Source organism: Camelus dromedarius, chromosome X (genome assembly GCF_036321535.1).
Source record: "Camelus dromedarius isolate mCamDro1 chromosome X, mCamDro1.pat, whole genome shotgun sequence".
In the NCBI taxonomy this organism is placed as follows: domain Eukaryota; kingdom Metazoa; phylum Chordata; class Mammalia; order Artiodactyla; family Camelidae; genus Camelus; species Camelus dromedarius.
In genome coordinates this window covers 49,758,426-49,781,397 of record NC_087472.1, presented here as the reverse complement: position 1 = coordinate 49,781,397, position 22,972 = coordinate 49,758,426, and the positions used below count along the sequence as shown (strand labels likewise).

The 22,972-nt window shown below is 33.5% G+C and overlaps 1 protein-coding gene across 2 annotated transcripts in view; it reads right to left on the bottom strand.

Moving 5' to 3' along the window:
• Positions 1-22,972, bottom strand: part of CHM (CHM Rab escort protein) — a 151,114-nt gene that overhangs the window by 62,176 nt on the left and 65,966 nt on the right. For both annotated transcript variants that reach the window (XM_064483002.1, XM_010983756.3), the window contains exons 6-8: positions 20,405-20,521; positions 19,768-19,888; positions 17,995-18,220 (exon numbers count right to left, since the gene is read on the bottom strand). In XM_064483002.1, coding sequence (XP_064339072.1) covers positions 17,995-18,220; positions 19,768-19,888; positions 20,405-20,521 — 464 coding nt within the window. The remainder of the gene's footprint in view (positions 1-17,994; positions 18,221-19,767; positions 19,889-20,404; positions 20,522-22,972) is intronic.

Below are 22,972 nucleotides of genomic sequence, written 5' to 3'. Positions count from 1 at the left end.
CTGATTACTGCTTCAGCTAATAAAGAGAAGGTCACTTCCAATATAAATCTTCATTACATTTCACAGAAAGTAAGTGCCCCCAACTAGTCGTTTTCTTTAATTAAAAACTAACGTAACAAGAAAGAAAATAGACTTCGGGGTTCCTGCATCTGTTGCTACAAGAGAAATGTACTGCATGGATGTAATGTTGCCAAGACAAGTCCAACAAAACAGAAAGTCTCTCTTCATCTAATCTATTTATTTTCAGAATGGAAGAACTCTTTTATACACATTCATCTGTACTAATTTTGAAATTACAAGAATAAGAACTGAACTGTATTAACACTTTAGAATTTGAAAACATACAGCAAAGAATCTTTGAAAATATTCTCCAAATTCATAAAGGTAAAATGTAAAGCAATGTTTTCATTTCTAAAATTATGTATGTGGGATTCTATATATGAAAAATGAACAGTAGGTCTTTGCCTTAACCAGAGTTTTCCCTAAAGGTGGCAAGAGACCTTCTCTGCCTCTTAAGATAAATACTGGGCACAAGGCCCTGACAGCTTTGGAAGGAGATCAGAGGAAAAATGGCAAGGGCTCACATTAATATATTATTCTCATTTAATCTATTTTTACACACAGAACATTCTGTGTCCTGGATTTAATGCTTCATTTTATTATTTTTTTTAAGATCGCTAGACCTTCAGCTGAGGCCCTATCATCAAAGCTGTTGAATCATACAGCACCATCAAACCAATAAAGAAAATTAAACATGATGCGTACTTCTCCACCGAAGTTGAAGAGTAACCCTTAAACAGGAAATCACATTTCAAAAGACAGAAAGTTTGATTATAAAAAGCTATTGGGACACAGCAATGCTTCAAAGAAGCAGGTAGCAGTGATTTGGATGCTCACCAATGGCCTCAATTGGGATAGTCAAACTCTACTCATGATTAACTTGCTCACTGCGTCCTAGTCATATGAAGCTTTCTGATTCTCAAAAAGACCCCACCTTAGACCGCTGACACAGTTTCCACTGCCTAGACTCTTTCCTCAAATCCCCAAAAGCTTAAGTAGTACCATCACATTTTGGTGTCACTACACTCAGATGCCACTCTCCTGAATGGCCTTCCCTGACCACCACAGTATCTAAAGGGGTACCTCCCTACCCCGACCAATAGTCACTTTCTTCCATATCACCCTGTCTTCTTTTCTCCACAGCCCATATAACACTCTCAAATTTTGTCTACTGCTTCTCTGTCCAACACTCTTCAACATCACCTCCCAACCAGAGACTTTGTTTTCAATAATACATGCCTATTATGCTGTACACCAGGAACTGACACATTGTAACTGACTATACTTCAACAAAAGATAATATATGTCTAGCACCCACAGAAGAGCTAGTATAAAGCATTCAATACGTATTTATTAAATGAATTCTAATTTATATTCTAAATTTGCATATGATAAAACAGAGAGCCCAAGTTTATAGTCAGTGCGCCCCTAACTTTTTGTGTAAAAAAGTATTTGTTTTAGGTCTTTGGTTAAAAAGCTCAGTAACTGTTACCCAGTGAGTGAGTGTGTGTGTGAGTGTGAGTGTGTGAGTGCGTGGGTGCTTAGACAAAATATATATGACTACCAAAGAATGTATGAAAATTGCAAATGGATTGGTGGTAACAAACACAATGAACACTTACAATGAACACTTACACGGTTCTTTCTGTCATCAAAAGTACATATTTGCAAGATAAGTTTAGTGGCTCTGTCTTTGGCCAGGGAAGATAACTGTTTTAAAGGCATATATTCAGTGGATAGGAAAAAATGAATTCAGGTCTCAAAAACATTTTGTATTTTACATGTTTATTTTTAAAACCTTCTATGTAGAAACAGTTGATTTCAGTTAAACTTTTAGTTTCTAATTTAATAATCACATTAACTAGTATTCTTTACTCTTGTAAATAGTAGTACATAAACATATAAACACTGAACTGTTTTCTATACTATTCCTACATTCTGGGGAAAAAATGTTTCAACTTTTATGATTTGACTTCTGAAATATATATTCTCTTCTTCCTTGTCCTCACTGGAACCTTGTGATAACACTTAAAAAAAAAAAGAAGGTGTGTATAATCCTTTTCCATAACTTAATTTCCCCAATATATGGAATCAAGTTTACCTCTTGTAATTCTTCCTCTAAAGGGAAATTCAAATTTTTTCAAGTTATTTATAGAAGGACTGGTTTCTTCCTTTGTCAATAAACCAAGTAAATATTGAAAAAGACAAAACATGACTACATCAATAAAAGTTATGATAGGGAAAAAAAGCTTTAGAAATCTCAGATGACAACAACAAATTTGTTTACACAATGATACCATATTGAGCAATCTGGGGGAACTGTTTTAGTTTTTAAGCATTAGAATAGTTTTGACACTTTCCATAAATTAAGTCTGGGGTACTAAGTAAATAACAGGATGGTCAAACTAAAGATGATAAACCTTATGAAAGCCATTTTAAATCCAAACCAAAATGAATCAAAGTAATTCTGAAATTTAAAATATCATCTCATCAATTTAATTTTTATATTCTTCACACCTTCTGTACTAAAGTTCTTACCATAAGCATGGATTATTTTGATAAGCAGAAAGAGAAAAAAATTATTTCCTCTGAGGAAAAAAATAAAGGTCAACTTGCTGTAAGGTATAACCAGGCAGTGTACAGTAGCAAGTTAGGAAAGAAAATTGCAAAAGAGTAAACATAACCCTATGTTTACTTAATATATGCACTGCTCAAAAAACAATTTTTCAGTTGGTTTTATGGAACTAAAAATACATAAAAATCTAGAACCACACACAGAGAACTAGAGTTCACAAATCTTATATATTATTTTTTTCTTCCAAACAAGACATCTAAAATTACGTTTTCCTTTTTCCTTACAACACAAGGAAACATACATATTGGCTGTTAATAAGCTACCTTACATTCAACAAAATAAAAGTGATAAAAGCCATCACTCCTAGGTGAATTCCAGATCTAGTAATGAATTTTATGCTTAGTTTGATAATACAATGGTTCTCAGCCTCGGTGTTTTGCAAGACAGTATGCTTTAAGTCTGTGGGAGAAAATAAAAAAGTATTACATGGGACTTCATGCAGAGACCACAGCCTCTCTTATCTATGCCAAAGCCTCTAAAAATTCTGGGTATATCCCTGGCAATGGGTCAAACATGCAAAAGCACCCATCATGTAATCTGACACAGAAGGGGGCTGCGAACTACTGGTCGTCTAAATATTCTATTCTTAACAAGAGGGCATCCTGCAACACAGAGAACCTCAAAGCTACCTTTCACTGTCCTTTTGCGCTTTGCTGTCTTCAGCATCTTTCTTTTTGCTGCCTAGCTTTTATTTCCCATAGACAAGTAGGGTGTTTTTCTCTTACCGTTTCAACGTACTAACCATAAGCTCCAAACTGACATTAAGGAATTAAACTCACGTAAGTTTGCAAACTCAGCTTTGTATCCCTAGAGAAAACATTCCTACTTGTGGGGAGTTTTTACTCGTGGTTTGACATCTTCCAGGGGGAACAAACTGCACAGAAGTTTAACCTGTACAGTTGACAGACTAATTTTCTTAATCTCATTAACCATATATCATATATGACCTTTCTGCAGTCAAATGCTCCACCACTGAGCTATACCCCCTATATATGACCTTTCTGAATGCAATGGTCAGGCCAATCTTATTAGTATATTTCTGTAACTAAGTTCATCTCCATAAAGAATGGTTAACAGCAGCTGCTCAACTGAATGAACATCCAGAACATCAATGTGTTTACTGGGGCCTTAAAAATACCAGCTCCAGAGTTTACATTCAAAGGAAAGTTATTTTCTACCTCAGAAACTATTCAAGAATAAAGCAATATTTTTCTCATGTAAGTTTGATAATATTAGATCTCTAATGATTATAAACAAAAATTGTATTGGAGAGAAGTGATACAGTCTCATCATGGCCAGAATATTTAACGCAAAGTTTGAAAACAGATGACTAAATGCTTCTGATTCACGCTCGATTGATCTGTATCATACAGACACTGCCTTAGTTCGCTGGTCTTAAAGAGCCCATTTTAAGCATGAAAACATTCATCTCCTAAAGAGACATTCAATAGTGGCTGTTTATTTCTACTTTAGGAGTACAAAGAAAACTAATGTTTGTTTTCATTTGATTTGCTCATGAAAGAAGTACTTCCATTTCAAGCACTACCCCTATGCAGGGGAAAGTCAGGTCTAACCTCACCAAAAACAACAACAACAACAACAAAAAACAAAGGACAAACAAGAAAGCCAATTCCAATAAAAAAAAAAAAAAAAAGAAAGCCAATTCCAGGAAGGGGAGGAGGTGCTGCACCAGACTGCAGACAGCTGCAGGTCTGATCTTGGTACGCCCATCTCTATCATATGACCACTATGGTTAAGTATTGATTTTGAAGACATCACGGAAGGTGGAAGCACTCCAGTCAGAAGTCTGGCTCCCAATTCATTAGGCATTTGTAAATACTCCACTATACCTAAGAACCTGAATTCATATACGCACAACTTAACCAAGTTTGGAAATTATTTTATTTTATACAACAAAGGCTCACGTAGTGTTTATTATGTGCCAGGTACTGTTCTAAGAGCTTTGAAAATATTATTTTCCTTAATCTTCATAAAACCCTATCAGATAGGTACAATTATTATTTCATTCTTATAAAGGAGGAAACTGAAAACACAGGGTGGTTAACCACATAGGTAAGTGGCAGAGGCAGGATTCAAACTCAGAATGTCTGGCTTCAGGGTCTCTACTCATAACTATTATATACTCTGCTACCTCTGTGAATTGGATATATTAAAACATAAAATTAGGATTACAGTTAATTGCTCATTCAGTAAATGTGTATTCTTCAAAAGAGGTTATTTTAGAGTTAATTCCATCTATTTTGAAATGCACCTGAAGAATATGGGTCTATGCAGATGGGACCACAACTGAAGATTGTGAATTCAAAAAATGAGTATTTTCAAATTCTAATACAGTCAAAAGAGATTCACTTAAGAAAAACAGCAACCTTGTGATCCCATTCTTCTTTTAAAAACTCCAGATGGGAAAGCAAAAAGTTTGAAAAATACAGCTGTTTACAAATACATGTGCATTTGTATGAAACACTGAAGGGTTATCAGTCTAAATGTAAAGTAAAAGGTACAGGCTTATGATATTCAATGCACATGAATTAAAAACTGCAGTAGTCATTAGAAAAATGAGTTGAAATTAGTTTCTTGAGTAGGCTAAGTATACCTTCCTGTTTATGCTACTCATTTATTTAGCACACTGCTTACGTACAGAGTACAAAGCATTCAAATTATTATGGATGCTAAATTGATAAGATTAAAATCAATGAAGTTTTACCATACGGAAGTGGGGTGTTTTGGGGGGCAAAACTTCTATTCTATTTCAATATATCAGGCAAGGGATAACCTACTGCCTAATTTGGGGAGAGGGGAGAATTTGAGGCATGAAGAGATAAAGTAAGAAGGAGGAATGACTAAAAGCCACACTAATTATTTCAGCCCCAACAGAGTTCTCTTTTACAAATTATTTATCTAGTTCCTGAAAGATGAAACAGTTTCTGTCCTGTGGTATTTAATTTCTTTCCATGGTAATTTCTAATTCAATTTTCAAAATATTTATTAAGTTGCCAGCCAAAGTTCAAAGCAGTTAACTATGTAAGAGAAAAATTATACCAAATTCAATAGTAAAAAAAAATTATGAAGTACCCATTTTGTAAAAGACTATGCACTTGGAACTCTAGGAGACAAAGAGATGATAAAATTTTACACAGCACATATATCTAACAACAGGCAAATTATTAGGTAATTTAATTACATTAATTAAATTCTAAATACGAGATCCAGTTTGTATAAACTGAATGGTCTATAATATGTAAATTAATGTTTCAGTAATTACAAAAACATTCATTCTAAATACCAAAACTGTAAAGTCATGCAATTTTTGTTATAATATTCTGTATTGATGTTGGACAATTTTCAATGTACTTTCCCTAACATCATCACATTTGAATCTCACAGTAGCCCCAGGCAGGAGGCTGGATTAGATTTAATTACCCATAATACAAGTAAAACAATTGAGGCTCTCAGAATGTAAACAACATGTTCAATTTCATGCAAACAGTAACAACAGAGCTAGAATCAAAACCCATTTCGAAGACTGGTATTTTTAAAACACATGGAAAACTTTCTAACTTCTATGGAAACCCAACAAAGAATTTTATAAAAAAGATTCAGTTTTTGAGCACTCCCTACCAAAATAGAATTTGATGAACTAGAAATGAACAGCTTTCTGACAACTGTATGCAGTCACATTAATTGGATCAACCTGGAACAGAACCAAATTAAACAAGGGGAAGAGTTAGGGAACACGTGAAAACTCAGCCATCTCACATAGACTTACACTTGGTAGCAAATAAAGCCTTAGATCTTTGTAATCCGCCTGCCTTCAGGTTTTTTTGTTTGTTTGCTCTTTGAATTAGTTTGAAAATAAACATACTTCACATATTATTTTTATTACAGTTGCAAATAATATATTGGTTCCAAAGAGATGGGTCAAGAATTGTTTTGAATGATCCCTGAAAAGTTAGTCTCTGCAATCATACAGTTTTACCCTTCAATTTAATCAAACTCAAATCTCAGCTCCAAACACTGACTCAACTCAAATTATCATTGGACTTACTTCAAACATCACTCTTGCCCTGTATTGAGTCAGCTACCTTTCACTCTAATACAAGTTATTAGAATTATTTTAAGAACTCAAGTAGGACACATACGGAACCTGAAGAGAAAAGGACTGGGTGAGTTTTTGTACTACCTATGAGGATAATCTAGTATCTGAATTAGCACTGAAGAAGCTATCACTAAAATAGAAACTCAAACTGTATAATTTGTGTAGCCAATAAAATTCAAATATATTCATGAAGAGTCACAATAGATGTTCTAGCACCATACACTTAAATATAATGCAAGTTTTAATAAGAGGTTCTTCCCAAATTAAAAGGCTTTTCCTGTCAAAACCTGAGGAATAATGCAGACAAGGACACAAAAGCATTCCATTGCTTTATTAACGACAATGTTCACTGATCTGTGAATAACCTGGAAAAAAATGAAGATTATTGAGTTACTTTACCAATCTATCCATCCATCACCAGAGAAAAGGTTTCAAAATGATGGATTATCGCACCACCCTGCAGTTTATCCCACACAACACTCTCTCTTCAAGGGGAAAACAAACAAGTGATCATACAAACACCATCACGCTTACTCTCTATACTTTATGTATCATCTCCATGCCAATATCAACTGTTAACTAGAGGGAAAACTGCCCTGAAAAGTCATATACAAAAGGTTCAGAAAATGAGGTCTATCACTGTATTTATTTTACCCTCCAGGATTCTACCGTTTATAAAATTTCTATTCAAACAACAGTCCTCAAACTTTTGGGAGACAAGCTTTTGGTTAATCCACTCTACAATGCTATTCTAATTTAATAAGGACAGTTCTCAATTGAGATAGTACATTTTAGTGGTTCCTAAGCTTTTTGAGGGGTGATATACTCCTTTGAGACACTGAAAGAAGCTAGGAAGCTCCTAAAAATGCAGCTATGCACCACATACACACGAAATTTGGCATGCAATTTCAGGGTATTTACCACCAAATTCCTAAAACCTAGGTGATTTATTCCAAGCATTGGAAGCCAGGTTAAGAACCCCTGAATCTGAAGCACTCCTATTACTATACCTAACCTTCCACTGCTGTCTAGTTTAAGCTATGTGGTTTTTAAGATGATGGCTGTTAAGTTTGCTTATGCTATATATAATTGAAGATGGCCAAATTAAAAAAAAAAATTAAAAGGATTGTAATTATATGTATTCTTTAAGTGTGAGGATTAAAAGAAAAGGAAAAGAAAATATACCAAAATATTTGGTGTGGTTATTATTAACAGGTGATGGGATTTAAGTTAATTATAATAATAAATAGTAATACTTCAGTTCCTGTTTTCCCAAATTTCTGCATGTGAAATTATATTTCTTACATAATAAAGACATAATTTTAATGACACCAAGAATAGGAAAATGATTAAATAAATTACAGCACATACCTCCATATACCAGAGAACTATTCAGCCCTTTACATATTAAGTATGCATATATGCACACATTCATACACAGGAGTCTGTATAAGCATGGGAAGATGGGAAGATATGCAACTAACTAAACAATGGTTAACTCTAGGGGTGGAATTCGAGGGTGGGGAATAGGGCTTGCATTTCTTTATAAAAGTGAGTGTGTGTGTGTGTGCTTTCTATTTTCTTTTTTCAGTGTTTTCATTTTTTTTCCCTAACAGCAAAGATTATTTGTTACCCAAGAATTTGCTTTTTAATGGCTACTTAATATCTGTCAGGTACTTTGCTAAATGACCTGCATGAATTTTTCCATTCATTCAAATGCCAAAAGATTTTAAACTGTTCTCTTCCTTGAAGAATTTTTACAGAGTTCCAGATTATAGAACCACAAATTGAGTTTATGTAAGAAAGACCTGAAAGAACATTTTATTCTCCTTGCTTTTCCACTTTTAGCTAGAGTAGACTACACCCAAGTAAATATATACTGAGTTGGACTAAACCAGTATTTCACAAACAGGGGTCATTTTGCCTGGGGGACATTTGGCAATGCCTGGAGACATTTTTGTCTGTCTCAAGTAGATAGGGGAAGGCAATGGCATCTGGTGGGTAGAGGCCAGAGATGTTGCTAAGCATCCTAAAATGCACAGGACAGGTCTTCCCCTATAACAGCCAAGAATTATCCTGCCAAAAATTTCAACAGTGCTTAGACTGAGAAACTCTGGCCTAAACCGAGAGCCACTAGAACAATTATCTATCTCACATAAATGGACCATGTTCAGTGACAAGGTGAGGTCTAACCACTGATGGTTCTTTGCACAGATTGGAGCCCAATTTTCTTGCTCTTTTCTGGAAATGGATGGGTTAATAGAGCAGTCTGAGATTCCTATAACTTCATAGGTATCATCTGTGGGCCTCAGTTAAATTAATTTCATGTCATATCTGTTTAGGCTCCTTCCAATCATTTCTGAATACTCATTCATTCTCACATTGCACATTCTGGCACCTGATGAAATACATTTTCTTATTTTTTAATTGGTCTATGAGTGTGCATTTTATTTTCTTTCCTCAAATAGAGAAAACACTCTTGACATTGCCATCTGTCTGTCTATGTCATATTGTTTTTCATATACATCCACTACACCTCGGAGAGTACTAGACAAGAGAACAGATGCTTAAAAAATAGCTGTTGATTTAAATGGGAAGAAATGAAAAACATCAAATTTACAACAAATGACACAGATGCTTCTTCGCAAGTTTTCTAACCCTTTAACTAAATCCTTTCCTTCTTGTTGATAAGAATTGGGCCCAGAGAGCAATTCCCCTGGTTGCTTTCTCTTCAGCAGCGTAGCCTAGACAAGCACCATCAGCCACACCTGGAAATTTATTAGAATGCAAATTTTCAGGCCCCACTTCAGATCTACAAGTCAGAAACTCTGAGTATGGGACTCAGTAACCCCTGTTAAATTCTGACACAAGTGAAAGCTTGAGAAACACTGCTCTATGGTTCCTTTCACACATAATTTTTGCAGCAATTCATAAATATCTACTATTCATTCACCTATCCGTCAAATACTTAATGAATGATTACTATATACCAAGCATTGCACTGAGGCGATCTTGTATAATTTCTTATTATCAGGGTCTTTTAAAAATCATTATTTTATAGACAAAAGTCTATTCAGCTGATTAAACTAGGGTCAGAAAACCTGCCTATTTTTATAAATAAAGTTTTTTCGGAACACGGCAGCATACCTTCTTTTACATATTGTCTATGACTGCAAATAGTTTCGATGGAAGCCTTAAGGCTTGCAAAGACTGAACTATTTACTACCTGACCCTTTACAGAAAAAGTTTATTGACCCACTGGATTAGAACACAAATCTGGCTCACTCCCTAACTTGGTCTCATACCTGTCCTGGTGGCATCCTACAACAACAGCAGCAGCAACAGTGGCAGTAATTATAATAATCATAATAACAGTAAAATAATGACACTTAATACTTACGTAGTACTTACTAAGGCAAGCACTGTTTAATCACTTTCTAGATATTAATTCATTTTAATCTTCACAATCTATTAGACAGGTATTACTCTTATTATCCCTGTGAAAAAAAATGAAGCAACTGTAGCACAGAGAGGTTAAATACCTTGCCCAATGATACACAACTAGTAAATGGCAAGACCAAGATTTGACCAGGGTTGGTCTGGCTCTAAAATGTACTCTCTTGTTTGCCATAGTAAACTTCTCCACACCACAGAAGCATAGGTATCTGTTCCCACCTCTTCAAAGAGGGGCCTGCAAATTACAGATTCAATAGCAACATTTTCTAAGTTTTCCCATCTCTGCCTGGTCTTTATATCCCAGAAGCACCTTTGCTATTCACTCTTTAGGACCTCCTCTTTTTGTAAGCTCTTAAGGAATGATTATCTGAGTTAAAAAATAATGTTTTTTTAATGGAAAATTTGTAACAATGGTTCTCAACTCTTGTTACTATGTCACGGATGTCTGTGAAAATCTGATGAAACTATGAATATTTTTCATAAAGACATACATAAAACATTTTATATATAAATTCCAAGGACCTAGGACCCTAGATTAAGAACAAGAACCTTTGGCATATTTCAGTACAGCTCTATTCAGCTGCAGTGCTGCAAAACAACGGTGTGCAGTGATCCATTATGAAAATATTTCTTACTGTATGATTTACCACATGCTCAGTGTTCAATTAATTAATCTGTTCCTTCTAAATTCACTTTGGCAAATTTTTAACATTTAATTACAAATACTGAAGGTTTGATTCAATAATCAAACTTTACACACACACATACACACGTTTGGACTGGTCAAATCTACCAACTGGACATAGGGCCAGATTCTCCACCTAGGTGTATTGTGGAGTTCTACCTATGACACTGTGGGGGGAAACCAATGGGATTGGGAGCATGAAACAGAGCAATGCCACCTAGTCTCCAAAATGTGTAAAACGTAACTGCTACTGGGCTCATCCACATTAGTGTTTATCAAATGCACATGTACAAGTTTATAGGGGTGGAGGGGAAATTGATTTGCTCGTGGCCTGTTTTTCCTTTATCAATTAGGTAAAACAGGAAGTTTAGATAATGTCTTTTATCCATCTAAACTGGCATTTCCTATTGGGCATAGACTCAGAACATGTTTCTAGAACACCATAAGAATGGTCCTTATACTCTCTTGCTTTTTTTTTTTTTTTGTAAAGTGACTATGTATTAACAGAAAAGAAATAACAGCAAATTACAAGTTGTTAAACCACAACTATTTAACCCCCCAAAAAACAACATTTTTATTAACTATCTTCTTTTAATTTTTTCAGAAAACATTGTTTAAAAATTATATAAGACATGAGTTGTGAAGAACTCGTATCAGGAAATCTGGTTTCTAGCCTCAACCTCTTTTTATCTGAACTTTCCTCATCTGTAAAATTAGACAACCAGTCAAAACAATATAAAAGCATTCTTCCAACTCTAATTTTTCCTGTTATATCATTACCAGAATAGTAGAAATACTTTTTTTTTTTTTACAAGAAGAGAGATTAAGGAGAATGCTGTTGAGGGGAAAAAATGTACTGTTAAAGAATCTAGATCCATAATCTAGCCCACACTTGTTGGGGTGAAGGGTTAAGAACACTGGAGGACAGGCATTAAAAAGTCATCTCAATTTTGCTCGGACCTCACATGTAGATGAGTCCATAAACTCATAAAATTTTCCATCAGTATTATCTTTGGCCAATTTTAAGGCTTCTCTTGGTTTTCAAATATGTTGATCCAGGTTAACAAATGTTTCTTAGATTTCAGAAAATTCTCTGAATAAAAAAACCTGGTTATTAGAGAATACAATAAGCAGGTTCCTTTGGTTTGAGAGATGTTTTCTACTATGTGTTCTCCAAATGGAACCATACAACATTCAGTCAAGTATGTTTGGAGCTTGGACTTTGGACTAAAGAAGAAATTTTATTAAAGCAGAAGAAAAAGACAAAACAATATAAAATACCTTAAAATTTATATTCAAAAAAAACCAAATTCCATGGTTAAGACAAAATCACAGTAGCATCTATTTGGCCCATTCTGGGCATTGTTCTTTCTGTCATTACTGAATGAACACATGAAATAGGAGATTACCTTTCCTGTCCTCCTCTGCTATTCCCATAATCTTAAGCAAGTTCCTCATATATTTTGGACTTATGATATTCTTCCATTCTCTCTTTTTAAAAGCTATAAGCTAATCAATGTGAGTTCTGTAATTTCCTGAGTTAGATCGTACATCTATTCAATTTTCCATAGACAATACTCAGGAAAATGCCATCTGAGTACAAGCACCTGGTACCAAGTATTTGGTGGTGAATTTATATACACATACAAACACAGAGAATTTATATTACATGTCAGAGGTAAAATATACTCATTCTTTATGTTTTCACAATCTCACTACATTAAAGGGAAGAAAAGAAAAGAAAATCTAGGCCACTGAAGAATAGAAGACTGAATAAGCTAGTAAATTATTGGTTAAATACCTCCTCTTTATAAAAAAACAAATAACAATCTCTGTGCAGCCTAGGTCTATTTATAAAAAGAAAAAAATGTAAAGTTTGTTTGCTCCCACCGGTCCTGCTCCATTTCATAGGTTATGAAAACATGACACAGTATATGAAACCTATTCTGAACTAGAAAGTAGTTCTAAAGGCTTCTGTGTTACCAACCACACAGATAACAGAAATAAATTAGTCGGTTAGAGCTTAAAAAGGACTTCTGTTTGGAAGATATAGTGTGAGAGTTTAAAAATCTATACACTGCATACATATCCTGCCCAGCATGCCAGAAAAAATATTAACCAACTAATATACAGTAGGGAAAATTCTATGGCTTGCTAGACTAGAAAAATATACAGGTTTCAATGACTTTTCTTCCAATATGGTCCAATTTATGGATCTTGACATATTAATGGGTAGTAGGTAGTACAATAAATAAGCTTCATTTTCTTTGCTAAAAAATAAAAATCTACCTATTTAAATTGATAAAAACCTCAAAGGGCATTTATTCATGAAAGTTATCTCTAGTAGTTAAAATGTTATACTGTTTATGCAGAATTCATTTACAATGCAAGGATATGACTTACAAAAGTCTTTGAATCTTTCACATAAATATGCATGCATGCCATTTATAACAGTAGCCTTGATGAGAACACACTGTAACTGGCTGTGAGAAACGCTTAAGAGGGTTATATTAAAACAGAATATAGAATGATGGTTAGAAATCACAGAACAGGTGACACCTAATTCTGATAACCTGGTGATAAAAAGTGTAGGCTATGATGTATAGATGGTGGTAGTGTTACTACTTTAGGATATAAACAGAACAATATTTATATGAAATTATAAAGCACTACACAGGGAATCAAATATAAAAGTTAATATCCTTAGGCCAAGTAAATGCATTTTTATTATAAATTATAAATACATAGATTCATATATATATATATATATATAAAGAATTCAGAGTTGGCTTAATTATCAAAGTACCACCCAAAAGGTTAATACACTACTTCAAACTTAAGAGTTTTCTGTCACTGTTTTTAATATCTATATATACACACACACATTTAATTACATCATTTCCTGAAAGGATCACTTCAAATTGGAGAGAGACATAATTTTTATAACAAATATTAAATATGAACCACACACAAAGTTCTGAGTTAGGCTCTGCAGAGGGTAAAAAGATATGGAAGGCTGATGAAATCTCAGGTTATAATCACCTCTAGGGAAAAGTGTTTTCTTTCTTAGAATTCAACACATTAAGGGTCTCATTCAAAGTTTATAACAGTACAGGGCAAACAAATGAAAATTTTAAATGTCTTTTCCCTGAGAAGCCACAAATAAACAAACGATAAATATATATTTACAAATGTATGAATTAGGAAAGCAAACATAGGGATTTTGTGAAAAAACAAGAATGAGGTTAAATATTCCATTTCCATAATGTGCTGGTAAGGAAGCCAATGAGCTTCTGCTTATTCCCCAATGATCCATTCTGTACCTATTCCTCACCCCAAAGTTCTGCAGGAGTCGGTGGCAAATGGCAACACCAGAGAAAGCAGTGTGGCTCCTTTTGAATCAGGCAATGCCACAGGAAGAGGAAAAGAATGATTAAGGAAACCACAGAACTCCCCTTAGTTTCAATTGATAGGAGAACCTCTGGCCCTGGGGGACATGACACTCCCCATTCATCCCTACTTTTTTGGCAAGTAACTGGAGGAGAAAGAGATTGTCTGGAAATATACAGATCTTTCATATTCAGAATGAAGTTACTTTCAAATTTATAACATTCTTACCACTATTCATAAAATCACTTAGTTAAGAAATGTGGATTTGTGAATACCTACTTCTTCCAGCAGTATATTGGACAGGATACTGTGAGGGTCCTCCTATTACTACCAAAAGAACTATTTCTTACCTTAAACCTAATTTTTATCACACTACTGAAATTGAAGGAAACAGAAATGTTATAGGAAATCCCCAAACGCAAACACGCATATGCACAGTACAAACAAATCCTGAGCTGAGTTCAAAGCTTTGAGCAACACTACAATTTAAAAAAAAAGTCTTGTTGCCCATATCAGTGTGGGAGCAGTATTTGGGGTTCCTTTATTAAGCAAGGATTCCCTGAAGGGAGTTAGAATGGTCCCAAGTCTTAGTGCCTTCTGGCTGAAGCAAAACACAATAATCCTTCAAGGAAAGTATCCTTAATTCGGGCTCCCAGATTTCCACAAATTAAAGTCAATCAAATACAAACTCTCAATCAAAAATAAGCATGATACAAGGAAATAAATCACTGACATTCATCAACACATAGCAGCATAAAAAATATCTGTATATAGAAAAAAATGAACAAGCAAAAGAGAGTAAGAAACAATGACATGGAATATTTGGGGTGGGGAAGCAGAACTTCTAAAAATGTAAGGCAAAAATATTGAAGTAAAAAAGGGGTTCAATTATAGAGTAGTTATAGGTGAACAGAATTAGTAAACTGGTAAACAGACTTTAATAATGTATCCAAAATGTAGCCAGAATGACAAGGAGATAAAAAATATGAAAGAGAGATTACAAATATGGAAGAGAGAATGCTAAGTTCTAGAACATATCTATTTGTGGTTCCAAAAAGGTGAGAAGAGAGACAATGGGGGAAAATAACATTTGCAAAGATACTGACATAATTTTCCAAAATGATAAATGACAATTCACAGATAGAGGAAATACAATATAGTTGTTTGAACCATATGAAATTGTAGGTCAAAATGGTTTAATATTGTTAATTTCATATGGTTTAACGTATACCAAGATAGATAAATACAAAGAAACCAATACCTAAATTTACTGGAGTGAAAATGCAGAACACCAAAGACAAACTCTTAAGACAGCTTGAGAGAGAAGAGATATCACTTATAAAGAAATGACAATTAGGCTGACATCAAACTTCTCAACTGCAAAAATGGAACCCAAATGACAGTGGAATAAAATTTTAAAGGACTGAGAGAAAGTACTGCCAACCTAGAAATGTTTACTTAACAAATATTCACTCAAGACAAAAAGGCAAGAAAAAAATATTTTCATATACATGCAAACTAGAAAGCATTAACTACCAGGAGCATAAACTAGAGGAACTTTTAAAATTATACACTTCAAAAGGAAAGAACAGCCTCTGTTAAACTGGACTCATTCTGCTTAGTAAAAAACAGAGATTGTCATATGGGATTAAAAATATGTAAAAATATGCTATTTAAAGCTCTAAATATAGTTGAAAAATGAAGGGATGGAGAAAGATATAACCAGCAGATACTAAAAAGTTGGAGTAGTTATTCGATATCAGACAAAGTAGACTTTAAAAAATGAATTATTAAGGATGAAAAAGGTCAACAGAAAATGCAGAATATTAAATTCATCAGTAAGATTAAACAATTATAAATTTATATGATCTTAATAAATTGTTTCAAAATAAATAAAACATAAAAATTTATAGGATTATAGGGAGAACCGACAAATCAAAAATCCACAATGGGATATTTCAAAACATGGTACTTTAGTATTGATAGATCAAAGAGAAAAACACATCATTAAAGTTAGAAAATTACAGCTTGATGCTTAAGTTATTAGCCTTCAAGACCAATAATTAGAGAACCCTGTACCCAACAACTAGATAAACACATTCTTCTCAAGCACACATGGAAAAATTACAAAAGTGGATGATATACTAAGTCATAAAATAAATAAATTTCAAAGTATTAGTATCATAAATACATACTTTCTAGACACAACAGAATTAAATTAGGTGGTAAGAGCAGAAGAAACAACCAAATCAACTACTTTAAACTCATGGATCAGTGAAGAAATCCTAAGGGAAATTAAGATAGGACTAAAAGATAATGAAAATAATATATAATACCTGTGTAAGATTCAAAACAACAGTTAGAACTTTATCATCTTAAATGCTTATATTAGAAAATAAAAAAGAAGAATATTTAACTCATTGGATTTCTGCCTAAGAATCAGCAAAGGCAGGGGAGGGGAGGCATGCATTGAGCAAAATCCAATGAAAGCGAAATAAAGGAGATAATAAAAACCAGGAATTAATGAACTAGGATACAAAGCTGTAGTAGAGAGAGACAAAAAACCCAAGAGTTGAGTCTTTGAAAACAGAGAGACTGTGAAGGTCTCTCTGCCCAAGGTTACGTGGCTGATAAACAGAGGAGCCAGGATCTAAATCTCGGCAGTCTGTCTCCATAGCCCAAGTTCTTAACTACTATGTTCTACTGTCCCCAGAAGTGCTCAGTATAAAAGAAAAGATTGCTATATTTGACTACATTAACCTTAATGACCTCCATGTATCATAAATATCATAAGGCAAGACACATACAACACATTTAACTGAGAAAAGATGATTATTCAGAATATATAAAAACATTTACAAATCAATAAGAAAAAGACAATAACCCAACAAACAAATGGGCAAAAGACATGAACAAGCATTTTCCAAAAGACAAAACATGAAAAGCCAATCACCATATGAGATGTTCAACCTCATTAGTAATCCAGGAAATGCAAAATAAAAATACAATGCAGTGATATTTTATGTGAGTTTGATTGACAAAAATTAAAAAGTCTGATAACACCAAATGCTGGTAAAGATGGAGAGCTATGGGAATTCTTATATACTGCTGGGGAAGGTAAACTGGTACAACTCTCTGGAGAAACAACTGGGCACTATCCTGTATGAACCTTCATATATCCCATGACTCGGGAATTCCACTCCTAGATCTATACACTAGAGAAAATCTTGAACTTGTATATCCTAAAACATATACAAAGATGTTAATAACAGCAAAAAACTGGAATTACCCTGTCTCCATCCACATAAAAACAAAAATAAATTGTGGTATATTCAAAATGGAATACTACACAGCAATGAAAATAAGTTGACTGTAATTATATACAACAACGATGATACTCTGAAACATAATATTGAATGGAAAACAAAATTTACAGGATGATTCTATTTTATAAAGCTCAAAAACTGGCCAAACTGAATACATCATTTAGGTAAGTACGTAGGCAGACAAATAGATTAGAAAAGAGTAGAACAACAAAGTATATGTTTGCATATAGTCAATCTTGAATAAATCTCACTTTGTCTTCCTAATTTTCATCTGTTATTCAAGTATCATCTTAAGAAGAGACAAGAAAACCAATGCCTGTCTTACCTGCAGAAACACTGAGGGAGCTCTCCTTGGCCATATAAAGGAAATAAAAATGGAGTGTTGCCGTACCGCCCAAGACAGTGAAGAAAGTTTCTGGTAGCTTTGAGACCATCTATGGTACTGCTGGCTGTCTCTGATGTCATTGCAATTGAATGCAGGACAAAATATTGGAGGTTGGGGGTTAATTTTTGGGTTTTTAAATATTCAGAAAATGAGATTTCCTCATAGGCTGTGAAAAGAAAGATGAAAATGTATCAATTAAAATCAGAGCCAAACTTCAATTTACAATCACAGCACAAAAATGAGATCAAGTCTGTTTAAAAACACTTAGCAAAGGACACAAGTGGTAATACTATCACATTTTGGACAGAGACCGTTGATTTCAGGGGTGGGGAACAAACTAGAAACAATCTCACTATCCTAATTGGATTGATGGCACAACTTTTAAGCTTTAAATGATGAATCTTTGCTTAGTACTTTACGGATTTGAAAAACTAGAAAAGCATTCAGTAATTCATTAACCATCACAATAGGTTTCCATGGTTGGCAATAATCTTATTTTATTCTCATTAAAACTGTAGAAGAATGCCAATATTTACATTTTAAAATATTAAATATGACAAATGGCAATTTTTTTGGTGAAAACAATGATGGAGTAATACTTAATTTTTTTGAATTGCTTTTCTTAGGAAAACTAGGAACAATGAACTATGATGAAAAAGTAACGAAACTAATTTGTGTGTGGCTAGTGGAATCAGTCTCACTGCCTTCTAATCATACCTCAAAACGTAAGGGACCCATAAAAACTATTCTTTTAAACCAAGAACAGAAAAAATGTAATTGGACTCTTAGTGATAGGATATATAATTCCATTACAAAAGACAATAACTGTAAAGAAATAATTTATACAAACAAAAAAATTATAAACATTTTCAGAAAGAATATACATTTACACTACTGTGGAGAACAGTTTGGCAGTATCTAATGGACTTGAAGCTTTAAGAGCAAGAGCTAAACTTTCAATATTCCATCTAGTAAAAAAAAAAGTTCTGCTGTATTTCTCACTGTAACTTTATAAATGAATTGTCAGTATATTCCTATTTTGAGTAACTTTTCCAGCTCAATGCCATTTAAGTGTAAAGCTCTGATACTAAAGTGGTGTATTCAATTTTCAACAAACTTTGAAGTAATTGGCCCCAGATCACACAGTGAGATGGGTCAAAACCAAGACCAGAAACCATGTTTTCTCCTAATCCAGGGGTTCTCCCATATCATCTAGCTTCTTTGTAATCAATCAAAATGAGTAATTCAATATTCCAAGCAAAGGTAATCCTGGAAAAAATACAAAAAATATAGATATTTTTCCTTACTGATAAAAAAAATGAATGGATAATGAAAAGAGAATATCATCTATGAAGCACCAGTTGACAGCAGTGTTTTATTAACAAGAATAAAAATTAACACCCAGTACAGCATTTCTATCATGAGGAAAACATTCTATAGCTGCACTGTAACCATAGGAGCCACTAGCCACATGTGGCTATTGAGCACTTGAAAAGTAACTAGTGCGACTGAGGAACTAAATTTTCAATTTTATTTAATTTTAATTAATTTAAATTTAAATAGCTACATGTTGCTAATGGCTAACCTACTGGGCAATGCAGAGTAAAAATGTTTTAAAAGAGTAATGAATGGCTCACAAAATCAGAGCAAGCCTATGAAAATAATAGGAAATCGCTAATAATATGAGAACACAAATTTAATGAAAAACAATACCTTTATATTCATCAGGATGCTCCTCATACTCCATACAAAATGTAAGAAACTTCATTAGCATTCGCTTTTCTACCATAGTAAGTTGTTTGCTATTAAATACATCTGCTCTGGAGCAAGGAACCTAAAAAACATGATTTTAAAAGTTAAGAAACCGCTTCCCGGTGATACAAGTATTCCCAATGACATTTTTTTTTTCCCTTTAAGTGTAACAAGATTATTATTTCCTTTCTAGGCAGGCTGTTTCACTTTCCATCAGTTCTAACGGCATCTTTGTTGACTTCGGAGCTAATTAACTTGTGAGCTCTCTTACTTAATTCTGCCAAGTTGTTTCTCACGCCATTAAAAGGCCAGCAGCATGTCACCCCTAACCGGGAACAAACGACAGCTCAAATCTAGCAATGCTGCCTGAAATTAACACTTTCTCAACACCAACATCAAGCTACAGAGTAAATTAAGAGAAAACTAACACTAGACATTTTCGTTGGCAATCTCTTTCTATTTACATTTGTTAATCACCATGCAGGATTGGAATCTGCTGCTTTACCAGGAAAACAACAATCTTATTTGCTTCTCCATTCAAAACAAACCATAAAAATTTAAGCTCATACTCAGTCACAAAACTTGCTCGGCATAGTACCTGTTCCACTCTTCCATCTCGAAATGCAAGAATCCTGGTAATATTTTTGAACTCTGCGTATCGGCTAACGTTAGATTTGATTAGAAGATCAATTAGCAATCCTCGAGAATACAACAGCTGCAGAAAGAAAGTATTTTAGAGGATGAAATAAACGGTGAAATGGTGGCAACACTGATAAGCACTAAAATAAAGATACATAATCTTGTTATATTTTAAATTATTTGTAAAAATAAGCATTATACCTATTAATATTATAATACAGAACACAATTTATTATTGGTTCACAATGGATTATCTAAAATTCAAAAATCCAAAAAATTCTGGAATCCAAAATCTTTTCATAACTGGTTTGGTAACAAAACCTGACCCAAACTGATAGAAAGTTTTTCTATTTGTCCCAGTTAATGGAAAGATTCGTACATTTGACTGCAGAAATATTCATATGTTTAATAATAGAGTGCTTCTTCAGCCTCTGCTAAGAATGCTACATCATATATAAAATATCAGTCAGCATATACATTACTTGCTAAAATAAATTTTTAATCCAAATAACAGAATATACCAGGCCCCAAGGGTTGTTGATAAGGGACCGTAACTTTATATAAGGCCAGGTGATTATTAAGAAATTATTAAAAGGGAGAGGGTATAGCTCAGTGGTAGACTGCATGCTTAGCATACACAAGGTCCTGGGTTCAATCCCTAGTATCTCCATTTAAATACATAAATAAGCAACACCTAATTACCTCCCCACAAAAAACAAACAAAAAATATTTTTAAAGAAATTATTAAGAGGTCTGCTGGACCTCCTTACAGACCAAAAAAGAAAAAGACTAACCATTCTTTTGCATGTCCACCAAAAGAGTCAAATTATAAGGTCCCTCTGTAACCTTAGCAGTCTAGATTTATATGATATGTCTTTCTTAAGAAGTGGGAATGATGGTTATGGCCAGCATGAATGTAAGCGACTGATTTAAACTCTGAACATATAAGCAATTTCCAAGGGACAAAAATGATTTTAGCAGTATTATCTAGCATGTTTTAAATTTTAAATGCAACAGATTTGGCTATTTCCTATACTGAGATACCTTTAAGTGTCTATAACTCTATAAATGTTAAAAATGTAAATGTTACATCTGTAATAAAGGGGAAAAAGGAAAAGAAATTAGATTTACTACCAAAAAAGAAGAATCTCAAAAATCAATCAAAACCATTAGTCTGAGTATGCAAGAGGTCAGCACAGACTTTCTGTAAATCAATATCAGTTAGGTGAATTTTTTAAAACTATTAGTCTAACATTGTATAGAACAAACAAAATTGACATCGCTTTTTTGAAACTAATCCAATTACCCCGACTAAATACAACATATTACTTTGTTACCTTCAGCCTAACACACTACACAATTGATATAGTTCATGTCTTTAAGAATATATTACTGGGACATTATACTGTACACAAGAAATTAACAATTGTAACTGACTATACTTCAATTTAAAAAAATCAGACCTTGAATTAATAAAAAAAAAATATATTGCCAAGTCTTGATTCTGTAATTATAATAAAAAACAGGTACCAATATCTTATTCATTTAAAAACAAATACTTAAGAGTCAATGGTCCCTCGGCAATAATAATAATTTCACAAATATTAATATATGAAAACATAAACTATTTTAACTTAATAAGATATAATAAACCGTAAGATTTAATGTCAGCTTTAAAAAGAATGCATTTAAGATACCACTGAAGAGTGAAAACACATTTCAATAAAAACTATACTAAACTTTTATCTGAAGCTTAGAAATAATGAATATGCACCATATTTAAACCTAAGTCTCTTTTCCATCCCTCTGTAAGTGATCCACCGTAGCAATTTCAGTGGTGAGAGGCTAAAGAGTACTCCAATTTGATTATAATAATGGCAACTGGATTTAATAATTAACAACTTCTGCTTCACTTGGCATGCTGGTTCCATAATTATTAAGGGTATGGCCTTTCTTAGAAATGAGTTATATTTATAAGAACTTCATCTTTGATCATCTTCTCTATTAGTCTAAGCAGTATAGTACTATAAAGTATTTTATTTAGCTAACTTACCCTGAGCTCTAAGATTACTTTTTAAAAGGCTGTATACATGGATGTGTTTTGTAAACTGCAAAGCACCACAATACTTGTCAGTTTTACCACGATGACTTTGAGATGGAATGCATGTAGAAACGTCAGGTTGTTTATAGAGATGATAAATTGGACTTTAGGAAAGAGGTAGGGCTTGAGATAGGTATTTGTCAATCATCCTAAACTCTGATGTAATAACTGTAATGATTAGAACAGGTGGAATTTCCAAGCAGTGATTAACTGACCCAACATCATAGAATATACTGCTTTCCACATAGCAGGTACCCAGTAAATACTCATTAAATGACTAACAATTTAAAAATGATAATAAACCTCTTGTATTGTTATGATTATATGTTCTTTAGCTACTTCTGCTTTTCTAGGATGAATACAATAAATTATTATTGGTTATTTTTGAAGTGTATGAACCCATGAAAAATATGCAGGACCAAGTAC